The sequence below is a fragment of the Paroedura picta genome, chromosome 2 (assembly GCF_049243985.1).
Source record: "Paroedura picta isolate Pp20150507F chromosome 2, Ppicta_v3.0, whole genome shotgun sequence".
Classification (NCBI taxonomy): Eukaryota; Metazoa; Chordata; class Lepidosauria; order Squamata; family Gekkonidae; genus Paroedura; species Paroedura picta.
This window is the reverse complement of record NC_135370.1, coordinates 63,075,398-63,090,194: the sequence shown is the minus strand read 5'-3', so window position 1 is coordinate 63,090,194 and position 14,797 is coordinate 63,075,398. Positions and strand designations below refer to the sequence as shown.

Sequence of the window (14,797 nt, the reverse complement as noted above, 5' to 3'; positions counted from 1 at the left end):
GGTTTTTTCTCATTAGACTTCAGGTTTTTATATTTTGAAGTTTTTAAACTGGCTGTATTATCCAATGCTGTTCACTATACATGAAGAGAGGAGGTGTATTTTGATTAATAAAATGTATTGGAATGGAGAAATATTGGCGTTTGCTTCTTCATTCAGTGTTCATCGGGACACATGGTGGGGTGTTGCCAATCGCCATTAAGGGAAAAGTTAAGCATGACAGAGGCTAGCAGCATTTAGATAATGTGCTTGCTGGAGAAGCAGAAGAATAAATGAGACTTGGTACATACATATATATGCAACTGCTTTATTTTTTATTTCAAAACATTCTAAAGACTGCAGAACACCTTGATCTGTTTAAAAAAATGATTCCACCACCATCTTCAATGCTAGTTTTCTTCTAAGAATGGGCAGCAACATACTCTCTCTTCACCTTTTCTTCCAGAGAGATGTCTGAAGCTGCTGTATGGCATGACGTTCAATCTGCTGGCATTTCCAAGGCACCCAAAGAGTCTTGCACCCACGAGATTCTAAACCCATTAGTGGGGCCTTAGGTTAGAGATCAGAACAGCACAGGGCCCCCAGGGCCTGCTTGTCCTTTGTGTGCAAAAAGACGCCTTCTCCTTATGCTCAACTTGCATTTTAAGATACCCTCCCACTTCAGAGGATTTTTCCTTTGGGGAAACAATGAGGAAGCCAAGCAATTGTCAAGCATTTCTTTCGCTTGCATGAGCATGATTTCAGTCAACTGTACCATTATAGGTTCTGCTGAGCTTGTTGAATGTGGCGTCTAAGCTATGTGTAGAAATAGGCTTGCGGTAAAGAGGGTTGGAAGCCTTAAAAAAAGAGAAATGTACATAATATAAGCAAAGTATCATCAGAAAGAAATCTAACTGTACATATGCAAGCTAGCAGAAGGCATCTGTCTCTCAATGCTATTAACATCAATAGGATTGAAAGGAACACAACAATCCGTTATGATAGGATGGTGACCCTCCCAAAGATCTCATGGAGCTTGCAGTCCCCTTCCTCCTCTAATCTACCATCACCCTCTAAAACTTCAGATGTTCCCTGATTGCTACATTCAATGGAACTTGTTGATACTGTAGCTCTTCTGCATTTTTGGCAAGGATATTGTCGATATGAGAGTACGCAGGTGAAAAGGGAGAATGCTTGAGACATTAAAGTTAGACTGGATCCAAAATTAGTAAAAGGGACATTGTTCCTCTGAAGTAAAATTTTAGTGTAATTCTAGGAGGAGTCTGTCCTCTACAAATGATGGTTGGTAGAAATATAGCAGTAGTGACAGGCTGAGGAGTAAATATTTTTTGAGGAAAGACTGAAGTATACGGGACAACCAGTTGAAAAGGCCATGAACATACCAGAAAGATGTACAGGCATTCCGATGGCCCAAGTAGTTTTCAGTCTAGCTCAGGGGTAGTCAAACTGTAGCCCTCCAGATGTTCATGGTTCATGGGAATCGTAGTCCATGGACTTCTGGAGGGCCGCAGTTTGACTCCCCCTGGTATTCTTCCTTCAGTCCTTATTAGTTCATGGCACAGGTAATGATGGAAGGCACTACTAGATGGGGCTGAGTCCACGAGCCCTTCCCCAAACCCAACACTCTGGGAAATGTCCTATCTTATCATCATGTTTTGTAAAGTTAATAGGATCTGCCCAAATCCTCAGCACACACTTTTCTATCCTGCCTCATTTATCCCCTTTCTTCCACTGGGAATCAGGGCTCACCATTTCATATCTTGCACGGGACCGCTCACTCTGGAATCTGGCAAATTCCCGCCGGTCATGAATCGTTACAAGCAGCTTCCAGATTGCCAGGAGAATAATACCTAGAAGCACAGTGCTGCCCACCACGGCCAGTAAGATCCTCATGGCATCAGGAGTCGTACCACACTCTGGCAAAGGAGAGAGATGGGAGACAATTTAAGAATGTCCTTATTGGATGGACTACCAGTACCTTTGAAGCCTGTGTGAATTAATGAGCTGTGCATGATTCCAAGTTCAGCGTAATTTGAAAACATGAGAACTGAGCTCCTTCAGATTTGTTATCTTTATGATTCAGGACTCCATAGCTAATGAGGAATCAGGTATGCAAAATTAATTCAGAAGCAGAATTAGAGCAGCTTCCATCCATAGCTGGATGGAGAATCACATATATAAGGGGTAGTGAGGTGCAGGCTAAGAGTAGAGAGACCTGGGTTCAAACCCCAGAGTCCTAGGGGCCGGTGGCTCTCAACCAATCCATCTTTCAGTATTCAGATACCTTTATTGGCATAAGTATTGTAATAAGAAAAGATGGGATTAAAATACAGCACATAGGTACACAAACAGGTATTGCATATGCAAGTCCCCAACCTGATCCCACACCTAGAGCTGTGGTTATACAGATCTATTTTTTTAATGTGAAATGCAGGGAACAAAAGGACTGAATACATCTTTTTTCCCTCATTCTTTCTGCCTTTCTATTTTGATTTCACCCTGAGCTGGGGAACTCTGTGATTTCTGTTTGCTGATAAGAATCCCCTATCCTTCCTGGAATATGCGCACAGGGAAAGCTGCTAGCTGGACTGGGATATGTATGTTTTTCTCTTGCACAACTGTCCTCTGTTGAATCCGAACTGCAACGCACAACTTCTCTGGAAGCCCCCTCCAAGCTACTTTGAATTCCAAGCAATGTCTGCAGATGACTAGCAACCACAGCAATATGCAGACCGTTTTATTTCAGAGAAGGGCTTCATTTCATGAGGACGCTGATATGTCACATGCTGGCACTCCACAAAGCCTCCAGAGGCAAACCGGAGAGCAGCATTTTTTGGACTGCAATGCAAAAAATAACAAGAAATGTATTTGGAATCATGAGCACTTGTTTCTCATGCTGTGATTTCTGTTGGCAAGTAACCACTGATGAGGTATGCTTGAAACAGCCTGGAATATGGATTCCTCCAGGAGCAGAAACAGGTTTCTGATCTTTTTTGGTATCTGGCTTAAAATCTGATGAAGTCTGCTTGCACATTGAAAGCTTATACTTATACCTTGAATAAAATGTTGTGGTCTTAAAGGTGGCCCTGGTCTCAAACTTTGTTCTACTCCACAGCTGTCTAACACAAGCATCAGACATAAGCTTTCAGTGACATATATTCAGGGTTGGACCATGTTTAGATCAGCTGAATAGCTGTGACTTCATCTTTGTTTTGAATTACCCAGATTCTTTTCACTGTGTTCAGTTTTGCTTAAGTCTGATCAGCATATGGAATAATGAACAGATCCCAAATCTCTCCTATATTAACACAACTTTCTCTTCTGGTAACAGTGCTTGTCTTGCGCCTAAGACAACTCCTGACCTTACCCCACCTCACAAGATCCTTCTGATATTCTCTGCAGCTGTCCCTTGCTCTGCCTCTCCACTCTCCATTTATTTCAAACATCTGTATGTCACCTGTCCACCCAATTCAGAGTCCCCAAAGTGGCTAACAATCAAATTATTTTAAAAGCTTTTAAAATAGTGCTAAATATGGTAACGGATGAGGGATGCAGAGCAGCTGGAGCCTATGGGCCAGGACATCTGAGGTGGCAGGAAGGTTGGGAAAACCCTTATCTGGCCAGATAAGTTTGGTTTTACAGCTGAGAATGAAAACCTGGCATCTCTTTGATATGTTAATGGCTAAGCTGGTTCAGACTGGCTTTTTGTTCCAAAACCCAAGGCCCAAATTTGCTGGGGAATTTTTGACACTCATGGCAGGGAGGGGAGTCCCTGAAAAGGCAATATCTCTTCTATAGGTGTGGGGAGGGGGATAACAGCATCCTCTTTATGCTTTACACCTATTTGCATGGAGGGGGAGACCAGATGTCCAGGCTTACCCATGGTCTTTCAAAAGGCTCACCCTACTAGACTGTGCTGCTAAAAAACTAGAGGGAGATCAGAAATCAGATAGGGAGGCACACTGCCCAAAGGAAAGTTCTGAACCCCGTGAAGGAATATTAAACAAGCCCCCAAAGTCTTTTAATTCCTATGGGCCAATCCAAGCTGTCTGGAGTCTACTCCCCTGAGGTCACCTGTGTATGACTCCTGCCCCCTCCCCCACCCAGTGCAAATGATCTTAGAGACTATGATCTCCAGCTCATGTTACTATTCCTCAATATTCTGCTGACAACAATGAAGTGAATATTTGGTGGGAAGTATGTAACATCAAGACTGGACTCATGCAATGCACTCTGTTTAGGTCTCCTGTTGAATTCAGCTCAAGCCCCCTAGTTGGTGTAGAATGCAGCAGCTCAGGTATTATCAGGAGTTAGGTAGAGCATGCATATTACACCCATTCTGCAGTCACCCCATTGGCTGATCATCAGTTGCTGAGCTCAGTTCAAGGTTTTATGTGCCATCACATACAAAGACCTTCAGATCCTCAAGATATGTCCTTCATATCCTTCAAAGTCCTTCATATCCTCCATCTATGCTCCTCCCTAACAACCTCACTAATCTGAACAAGACCTTTGGTCAGTGCCAGGCTGTAGATGGGCAAGATCAATAACTGCTCATGCTGGTACCTTTTCTGTAGCGGCCCCCACCCTTAGAGTGGCCTGTGTGAGGAAGTCAAGAAAGGCCCCATGCTCTTGGCATCTTGCAAACTATGTACAACGGAATTGTTATAAAGAAAACAAGAGTTCCACCATAACAAACTGGTGCAGCAAAAATTGTGGTGTTTTGCATTGTTTAACATGCAATGTTTAATACTTATGCTTTGTACAAGCCCAATTCTGCTTCAAATTTCTGCAGTTCCTATCTCATTGCTTATTAGATGCATCATTGATTGCGTTGTTTTACATTATTTAATATGCTTTGAGTGTCAGTGAGAAAGGCAGGCTACATAATGAAATACGTGCCAAATTAATATCATTTCAGATGAAGGGCCCTTTGATTCTCAAAAGCTTATACCCTGAAACTCTTCTTGGTCTCCTAAGGGGCTCCTGGATTCAAATCTAACTATCCAAATAAGATTTCACAGTCTCTACAACAGCAATAACAAATGTTCTGGAAGAGCTTATTTATCCAGCTCTTCATTTACGTCCAGGTCTGACTTTAGAGCCTTGCTAATACAAGCCTCTTACATGAGCATGAAGACATAAGCAGAAACATAACAAACCTGGTTCCTTGAGGACGGTAATATTGGTCTTGCCGCTGGGCAGTTCGGAGTAAGTGAACTTCATCACACAGTCCTTCACGGGATAAGCACACAAGACTGAGTGTGGGTCATCAGTTTCTGGAATAGAGTTAATAAAATCCATTAGGGATGGAAGAGATGTCCAGCCACATGGCCTCAATCTCATACCTATTCTGTAGATACCCAGGCTCAAATACTCCTTCAAGACTGCAAAGGAAAGGGTGGTGTAACTTCAGTTGATTGAAAGACGGCCAAACAAATTGAAAATTTGGGATGATTTCCTTTCACTAGTCTGGGTGGACAAAATCATTACTTGGAAATGAGTCTAATTTTGTAATCCATTTGGCACACATGGTGACGGATGAAGATTTGCACATTCAGCAGTGATAAAAATGACATGCATTAATCTTCCATTAGTAAACAGAATGTCTGGTTTCTAGAGTTCAGACAAAACATGCATATCTTTATACATGTTACTGTCTCACTATTATTATTTTCCCTTTGCCTAAGAGTTGGTTCCTCTCCCTTTTGAGAAGAGTACATCACAGATTACACTTTTTTTTGAAGGGGGGGGTGTACAGGGATGGCTGAGATCTGTAGCAATAATCCTTCAAAGTCCTGTTCCTCCTTAGGGCTCTAAACCAATCCTTGAGATTTAGATGTCATGTCAATCCAAGTGATTGTTAGCCAGTCAGAGCCCAGGGAATCCCACTGGAACTGAGCAGGCTGAATGAAAACAAGCAGAACCTTCAGATTTCCAGCATCCAGACCATTTAGGGCTTCAAAGGAAGATCCAACACTTTGAACAGTGTTTGTAAATGAACTTGGAGGTAGTGAAATTCTTTCCTGACAGTAATCAGCCTTGAAGCTATGTTCTAGAGAGCAGATGTTGTTTCAAACAGGTTTAAAAGTCAGCCCTGTATAAAAATATTTCCTGCAGAGCAATTATGTCCTGGGGAAATCTTCTCCTGCCCTAGCTAGAAGACAGTTGTTTAATCCTTGTGACAATCAAATTACCCTCCTTTAATGACAATCCTGCCATCTTCATGAAACCTCTTCTGACCTCAGCAATGGGGGTTTCTTGAGGGCCCTGGAAGGGTCTCCTAAATGGGTGAGTGTTAATGAATTTTTTATATACTTTTAAAATTTGCGAAATATCTGGTGATAAGACCATATACCCGGGGTAGTCAAACTGTGGCCCTCCAGATGTCCATGGACTACAATTCCCAGGAGCCCCCTGCCAGCATTCGCTGGCAGGGGGCTCTTGGGAATTGTAGTCCATGGACATCTGGAGGGCCGCAGTTTGACTACCCCTGCCATATACGGTCATGTTCACCTCCCTCCCCCACTCCCAAAATGGCCAGTGATGGGTCTGGAGCAGGTGGGAAGAGGAGAGTTCCTGGATGGGTGTGTTGACAACTATGCCTCCCAATTGTATTCTGCACGATCATGCCACTTCTAGGGAGTCTCGAAACCTGAAGAATGTTTCACGGTAAAAAGGTCGAGAAAGGCTGTTCCATCTGTTGCCTGAAACCAGCCTTAATGGAGAGCTCTCCTTTCCCCAGCTGTTATCATCGCTGAGGTCAGAAGGGGTCACGTAGAAGTTCAGCCCCCTTTCCATTACACATGGACTGAAACCTCAATAAAATCATATTTCACTTATTTGTACCCATCTTAATTTGTTGTAATTAGAAGAAATGATGTCCTGAGGAAAATGCACTACAAATGCAAAGTTAGGGGAAATGACTATGGTCTTATAACCAGTTGGCTGGCAAATGACCATCAGGGAATAAACCTCTCCATTATTTTTGATCTGCATAATACATGTAAACGTAATGTAAACATAATGTTAAAAACAACAAATAAATCATAAGAATGAAGACATTAAATTTTAAAATGTCAACAGCTTATACAAAACCCTGTAGTACTGCATTCTTTTTTCATTCTCTCTTGACTTTGTTTTTGGAGACATTACAGCTACAGGCCCTTTTTAAGGAGTACAGCTGCAAAGTGCTGACAGAGTGGAGATATTATCAAAGCCATAATCCATCCAGGGTGTTGCATGCCAAAAATGTGCTGAATGGTTTCATCTCCAGAAATGGGTGGAAAGGTCATTTCAAAGATGGAAGCAGTGGCTGGAGAAGGAGAAACAGGAAGAAACAAGGGAAAGCTAGGGAGGGCTGCTGTTTTTCTACTGGATCACACAAGGAGATGTTTCTGTCATGAGAGTGAAGGGGTTCATTGGATGATTTGGAAAAGGAGCGACAATACTTATAATCAAAATGTCACTCTTTAAGGAAAATAAAATGTAGGTGTAAAATATTGTGGTCTTGTTTTATACTAGCTGCTAACTAGAATTTCTTTTACTGCAACTGCTGCTTCTCTAGTTAAAGTTCTAGCTTTATAAAATATAGTTTTGTGGGCTTTAATTTTATAAGGATTGCCCCCTGCAGATATAAATGACAAATGCATGTTAGAACTGGTGATCTTGACACTAGATGACCTCCAAGATTGCCTCAAGCAGGTCAGGAAAGAAGATGTTTTGTCAGCAGGTACTAAGAAACCCTAATCTGTCCTGCAAATCACTATCAGGGACATAAGCTCAAAATGCAAATTGTGACTAATGAAGAAACTGGAAAGAATAATAACATTCCAGCAGATCATGGCAACTACCATTCCCCAGGCCAAAAACCCTTGATGCTGCTGCATTATAGTAGGATTCAAATAGGACAAATATGTCCAAAGGACCCACACAGTCCTATAATTTCCACAACCAGTATACTTTGAGTAAATTTAAGTTTTTTGAATTGGTCATAATACAATGATCACCAGCTTCAACTGGTATCAAATGCCCTTGATCCCTTGAGATCCCTAGCCTCACTGAAGTTATTGAGCAAGTCAGAATGGAAAACGTTTCAGTAATTCGTACCCCAGATACTTACACTGAGCAATCAAGTAAACCAGTTTCCAAATTTGGTTTTCCAAACAGCCATCCTTTTGCTTGATGTACAGGAAGTGGTGGGTGCATAGCTATTTGTACATATTACCTCTGTACTGTTCAAGCAAGCAAATATAGCTTTGGAAAGCAATTTGAAATGGAAACCCCACATTTCAGGGTTATCTGTACATAGTTATCAGAAACTAGATGTTTGCGATTTGGATTTACAGAAGAAGGCCAGAAGAGTTTCAAGTAGCAGTTATAAGCGTGAATCACTGTGAAAATATGTTGCCACAAAACCTCTGTTAGCATTTCTGGATGCCATGAATGAAAATGGTTAAGCTTGTCCCCAAGGAAAGACAGAAGACCTGATAGTGAAGTCACGTTTAAATTGCAAAAGGAAAGAAAGAAGAGCTGATAGTGAAGTCTTGTTTAAATTGCAAAAGAAATTCAGAAAGGAGCTGTCAGGAACAAGCCATCCATTGATTAGAAAGGAAGAGAGAAAAAAGACTGTGTTGCAATACTTGCATTGCCAAATAATAGTCATCTTCTATGAACTTAGGGGAGAAGAAAGCAAACTAAAGCAGCAGAAGCCACAAAATAAGGCTGAGTAGCAACAGATGGGAAATGAAACATGGATAAACATTTAGCTTCCTGTTAAGAAAAATTTAAGAGCTGAAGTAGTTAGAACTCCTTCACAGAAAGATAAGCTGACATTTACACATGACACTCATGCCTCATTTCCGAGTGGAAATGCAACAAATCACTCAGACCAGCTCTTCCCAATGCACACCAGTAGCTCCCTTACCACGTATCAGCCTACACAATTCACATTGTGCTCCATCCCAAAGCATCTTACATACACATCAGTCTCATAAAAGTAAAAACTACCGTTTCACCTAGCCTAGTATTGTATATTTTCATTGATTTCTCCAAGGTCTTCAGGTCTTTCAAAGAAATTATTGCTTGAAAATGGAAATCTCAAGGTTTCCTCCCATTTTTCTCTGTTCTAAAAGGATGTTTACAATTCTTTTTTATAAGTAAATTATTATTCTTATGCACAGCATAGTTTACTTGTGTTAGAACTTCATCTGGTTAACTTACTGAGAACATCCACTCGCGTAATGATCTCATCTCTGCAGTGTTTTTGGCAGGTTTGATTATCAGCCAGTCTTCCTGAGTTAAACAGCATACACTCAATGCACTCCCTATGTACGAGCGATAAGAGAAGAAGGATGAACAGATCAGAAAGATACGCTAACATATACACATGTCATTCAAGCTTCATTCTGAAATATTTTTCCTATGGCAAGGTCTAATGCTGCTTGTTTGCTTCCTGTATTCAAGGAGATGCATCACGGTCTAAAACTTCCAGTTCAAGAAAAATTATTGTTGTTAAGATCTCAGCCTTGCAAGATGCCCTACAGATTGGATAGATTTCCATTTGTACTTTTTCTTTGGCACACTCTGCAGAAATAAATTAATTCAATTGCCAAGACTTGCGTAAGATCATCTTAGTTTCAGTAGTAGCATTCTGAGCTACAGACGTTTTAAAAATAGCAATGCATTTCACACAATGTAAACTGTAAATATTTGCTCAAGGATCAAGTGCCTACTCCAGTTTGGATTCAGCTTTATAACATAAAAATTTCTAATCAGTAGCAGATTATGGTGTTTGAGCAGCCTATGTGTGTGATATTCATCATGAAGACACCAGGGCCCCATAAAAACATCAACCAGAGAGAGAGAGCTGATTGGTCTAATAAAACATACAACTATTAGGATCCTATGGGATACTTTCCAAATGCTTTGATTCCTATTTAATCTAGTTAAACAGGCAGATTGTGAGTGGGTGGGCAAGAAGGGACGTGCCAATGTTTGTCTCTTGTGGTCATTCCTTGCATACCCAGGGAATTAAACACATCTTCCCCAGAGCTGTAAAGAATGGGTGGTATAAAAATCCAAATAAACAAATAAATAAATAAACAAATAAATAAACTGCTGATCGCCACTGTGGGATGGTAGGTGAATTTCCGCCAGGCTGGATTCTGGAGATTTTTGGGTGTTGGGGGAGGGATCATTTGGGCATGAAACTGGGGTCACTGTGGGGAGGCAGGTATTTGTGAGTTCCTGCATAGTGCAGGGGGTTGATGACCCTGGGGGCCCATTCCAACTCTATGATTCTACAATTCTAAACATTTTCCTTCTGAAAATCACATATGTCAGGGAAGTCAAATATTACTGTTTACAATGTTCCTTCAGAGGAATACATAAAACAGAAAGCTGGGAATAATAGCAGATATGCAGGATCCTTCTGATGCTCCTACTTGGCAAGAAAAGCATCTACCTTTTGGCAGCCAGTACAAATGAGATAGAGAATTAAGACTGTGTGGTGGGATCCTATGCATGCTTACACAGAATTGTGTCCCACTGTGTTTGGTGAGGGTTATTGCCAGGTAAATATTCAAAGAATGAAAAAATTGAAGAGGAAGACCCAAATTGGTCTGAAATTAATTTTTCATTTAGTAATGTTACTGATTCTTTTATACTTTGAATAACGAAAGATACAATCAGGACATGCCTGTGCAAACATATCCCATCAGTCATGGAATGCCATGCATACTACATATACTGACATCTCAGGAAGTGCAAATAACAGCTTCTCAATTATCTGGCAGGACACAATGGTTCTAATTGGCACCTATGGTTCTGCAGATACAAGTCGGACAAGCTTTGAGTCAGTACAATTTTATTAATAACTAGAAAATAAACCCGCTGTAATCGGAATACAGCGGGCCCTAGCAGGGCTGTCGAGGTTGGGGTCGCTGCAGGGCGAGAGAATGTACCGGAGGATGGGTGGCGGGCATCCTGTGAGGCGGTGGAGAGTTGTCGGGCCCCTCCCGCCCCGCGGCCTACCGTATTTAGTGGCCGTGAGGCAGGAACTGTTGGCGGGTGGCCTGTAGTCAGGAGACTGCTGTTGGCTGTAGCAGCTGGGCGAGCTTCGGGTGCGCGGGGTGGGCGGCGGCGCAGCACAGAGGCTGTGCCGATGCGGGAGCATCTTGCAGCAGCGAGTGGGGCGCAGGGCGCTCCCAGCTGTGGGTCCCGGTGGCGAGCTTTGGGCGTCGGGTGGGCATGGTGGATGGTGCCGCTGCTCCACCACAGGGCTCAGCAGGCCACTCGTGGCAGCTTGGGCCAGCGGGCGAGCTCAGCTGTGTGCGGGCGGGGCGGGCGGCAGGCGCGGCAATGGGAGGGAGTCTGGCAGCGGTGGTTCGCACTACGGGCCGCTCCCGGCTGTGCGGGCCGGCGGCGAGCCATTGCATGTGGAGCCGCAGCCGCAGGCGGAGCCGGCGCCACAGGTGCAGCAGCTGAGCCCTCGTTGTGTGGGACTCCCTTGCCGGCGGCCTGACGCGGCAGGAGGCGCTTCGTGCTCCAGCGGGGAATCGCTTTGCGCCTGCCAATTGGTCCCTCCGATAGTCTGTCCGGAGGAAGGGGCCAATCGGAACCCTTCCTCATCCCGGACACAGCCCGCCTTCCAAGGGCTTACTGTTTTATTTAGTCTAAGAGGAATTCCAGCTAAGTGAATGCAAGCTAGTGTCCCATAAGGTCTCTGCCAGTTCTCTCCAGTAGGGATCACTCCCAGCTTTAGCATCTCATGGTCATACCTGGGTGGAAAGCAAAGTAACTGAAGAACCACAAAATGACAGACTGTCACAAATCCTTATTCAAAGGACTTTCCCCTTCAGTTTAGGTAGCTGGGACAATACCTTTTAGTGCTGCAGACACCTGGGCAGGTAGGGCATTTCTCACAAGTCTCTCCAAAGGCCCCAGGTTCTGTGCAGTGACACTTCCCACAGATGCAGTTGCCTCGTCCACTACACATCTGGCCATCGTTGGAGAGACAACTATCCGTCTCTGTTGAGCAGTTGCAGTTGTCCCCGATATAGCTACGATGACACTGGCATTCCCCACAATGACATTCTCCATGACCTAAAGACAAGTTCAAATAACAAATGTCAACAGTGTGGCTGGAGAAATAGATACAAAGTTTTGGAAGACAGATGACAGTCCTGCTCAGAGCCAAATTTATTTTTAAAAAACTATGGTTAGTGATGCCAAGTCGGACTTGAATCTGAGGCCAAAGTATGCCCCTGCCTGGTCTCACGGAAGAGCCCCTGACAAGTGATCATGTGACTGAAAAGGAACATACTAGTGTCTTTCACAGATCTGCAAGGAGAACAAACATAATAAAAGATTCCTATGGCAGCTTAACGTGTAACACATTTATTATTTGGAAACTTCAGCTGGTGCAAAGTGAGGTGGCCTGGTTGTTAAGGTGCCACGGTACAGCTCATCTTCTGGAATGATTTGGGTGGGTAGCCGTGGAACATAAATTAACAAGTAATAGAGACAGTGAGATCACAACATGTATCACGTCACAGTTCCCTCTATACGGAAAGCTAAGAAAACATGTTAAAGTCACTTGAAATTCCTTTGCCACAACAACACCTCAGCCACCAGCAGAAAGAAAGGAGAGAAAAAAGGGAGTTTCAGTATGAAATAGGAAAGTAAATATGAGAAGAACTGGAACAGAGGATGAGAATGGATGGCCCCTACTTCAGTCCAGAAAATTCGTAACCCCCCCCCCCCATTCACACACAGATACTTCAAATCTATGCAAGCTCTCTGCTCATTACCCTTTTTTAAATGCCACAAGTGCCCTCAGGTTTAACAAGGCTGGATATTATCTACTAACTACTAGTATTTGAAGGACTTCTGGTTATCTTAAACCGTATTCTATATGCGCCATTTGATGAACTGTTCAATTTGGAATCTTTAAGGCTGAGGTGGGTGGCAAGTGGCGGCTATCGTGGCGGGTCCCGACTCTTCAATCGTCTGCATCATTTGGCAACCATATTCTTATGCAAGGGGCTAAGCATGAAATCAAAACAGAAATCACATTGTTATTTTTTCAGTGGAGCAAAAGTTCAGAATTCTTTTTGTCTCTTGATTATTTCCTGATGTAGCTATAGGAAGATGTGTTTAATTAAATCTGAGCTGCTTTTCCTTTCCCCTCCTTATTCAATAGAATACATTTATGGTAAAACAAACATTTTGAGATTATATTTTCATATTCTAGCCCTTTTCCTCTTATAAACAGATTCATCCTTGGTCTATTTTGAGTCAACAACAAAGGACACAAAGAGGTTTTAATGGACCTCTCAAGACAGACTTTCTGCCAACCTATCTCTGAATTATTGCCTATTTGCTTATGATATACCCTGTACACAAAGGCCACTGCTTGATATTTTAGAACACTTGGAAATAAAAAGTCCCTAAGATGAAAATGAGTATAAGCAAGCAAATAATTCCAGGCAATTCACTTTTGGGTAACAGCTTACATTTTTCAAAAGAAAGAAAAGAGTTAATACATTTTATTGTTACATCTGTTGTTGTTGTTGTTAGGTGCAAAGTCGTGTCCGACCCATCGCGACCCCATGGACAATGATCCTCCAGGCCTCCCTGTCCTCTACCATTCCCCGGAGTCCATTTAAGTTTGCACCAACTGCTTCAGTGACTCCATCCAGCCACCTCATTCTCTGTTGTCCCCTTCTTCTTTTGCCCTCAATCCCTCCCAGCATTAGGCTCTTCTCCAGGGAGTCCTTCCTTCTCATGAGGTGGCCAAAGTATTTTAATTTCTGTTACATCTGTACATTTCTATTTAAAGGAATGATGGCCTGATTAATTTAGATTCCCCTACCCCGCCCTTTCCCAAAGGCACATGTTTGTTATAACAGATTCTTAGCTCATTTTATCCTCTCAAGAAGTTTCATAGCTAAACTGGGGGTATCACTCCTGTTTTTGTCATATATGCTGGACAAAGAATGCAGCCTTTTGACTTTGTCTTTGGGCTGAGACAACAACACTTTTCAAGTCTATATAAGTTAATCTTAAATAGGAGGAAGAGCTTCTGTAAGGCACTTCGGCCCTCTCAACCACAACATTTATGTTCAGTGATTTTCAGACTCCATTAGTCTATGCTGGTTTTCATCACAAAACATTAGAGCTCCATTCTCAAGCTAACTGGCCCAGAACAACCACTGAGCCAGTAGTGTATGGAAATCAACTACCAAGAGCCCACAGCCATACTATGGATATGTTTATTATAGAACCCCTTGAAACACTGCTATCTGAAATTACCCATGGAGATCAAGGAGCTCTTTGCCCAGAAGGTATGCATTTCACAATGGTAGATATAGTCACCGTGTAACAGAATTGCCCAAGCATGTTCTATACCTGCAGATCACAGTCTCATCCACAAGCCCCTTATTCTAAAGTTAGACTGTCAATTACTTAGAGCAGGGTTGTGTAAAATGCCATGGACATGAGTGATATGTGTATAACTGTGCCCTCAAGAGCTAGTTTCTGTTTTCCCTCTCTACACATTTGTTGAAGGAACCTCACTTACATCTTGTTCTCTGTGCATGCTGGTTACATTCTCCACCTATTGTGAGATATGAAAAGGGGCCAAAGGGACCATGGAAGTCTTATAGGTGAACTGAGGCTAACCAATGTTATACATTTTTCAGACTAATCAGCAATGCAGCATGTAAAAACAGAAAATGGGAGTATCATCCAGCAGTTGGCAGAATTTGCCATGTGCCTAGTTTCTTCTTGAGGAAAC

At 42.6% G+C, this 14,797-nt stretch overlaps 1 protein-coding gene across 1 annotated transcript in view; it reads right to left on the bottom strand.

Annotated features, from left to right (window-relative positions):
* Positions 1-290: 290 nt before the first annotated feature.
* ITGB5 (integrin subunit beta 5) overlaps positions 291-14,797 on the bottom strand; it is a 97,928-nt gene continuing 83,421 nt past the window's right edge. Inside the window, exons 11-15 of the mRNA XM_077320418.1 lie at positions 11,880-12,102; positions 9,220-9,323; positions 5,160-5,276; positions 1,747-1,913; positions 291-833 (exon numbers count right to left, since the gene is read on the bottom strand). Coding sequence (XP_077176533.1) covers positions 738-833; positions 1,747-1,913; positions 5,160-5,276; positions 9,220-9,323; positions 11,880-12,102 — 707 coding nt within the window. The 3' untranslated portion in view covers positions 291-737. The remainder of the gene's footprint in view (positions 834-1,746; positions 1,914-5,159; positions 5,277-9,219; positions 9,324-11,879; positions 12,103-14,797) is intronic.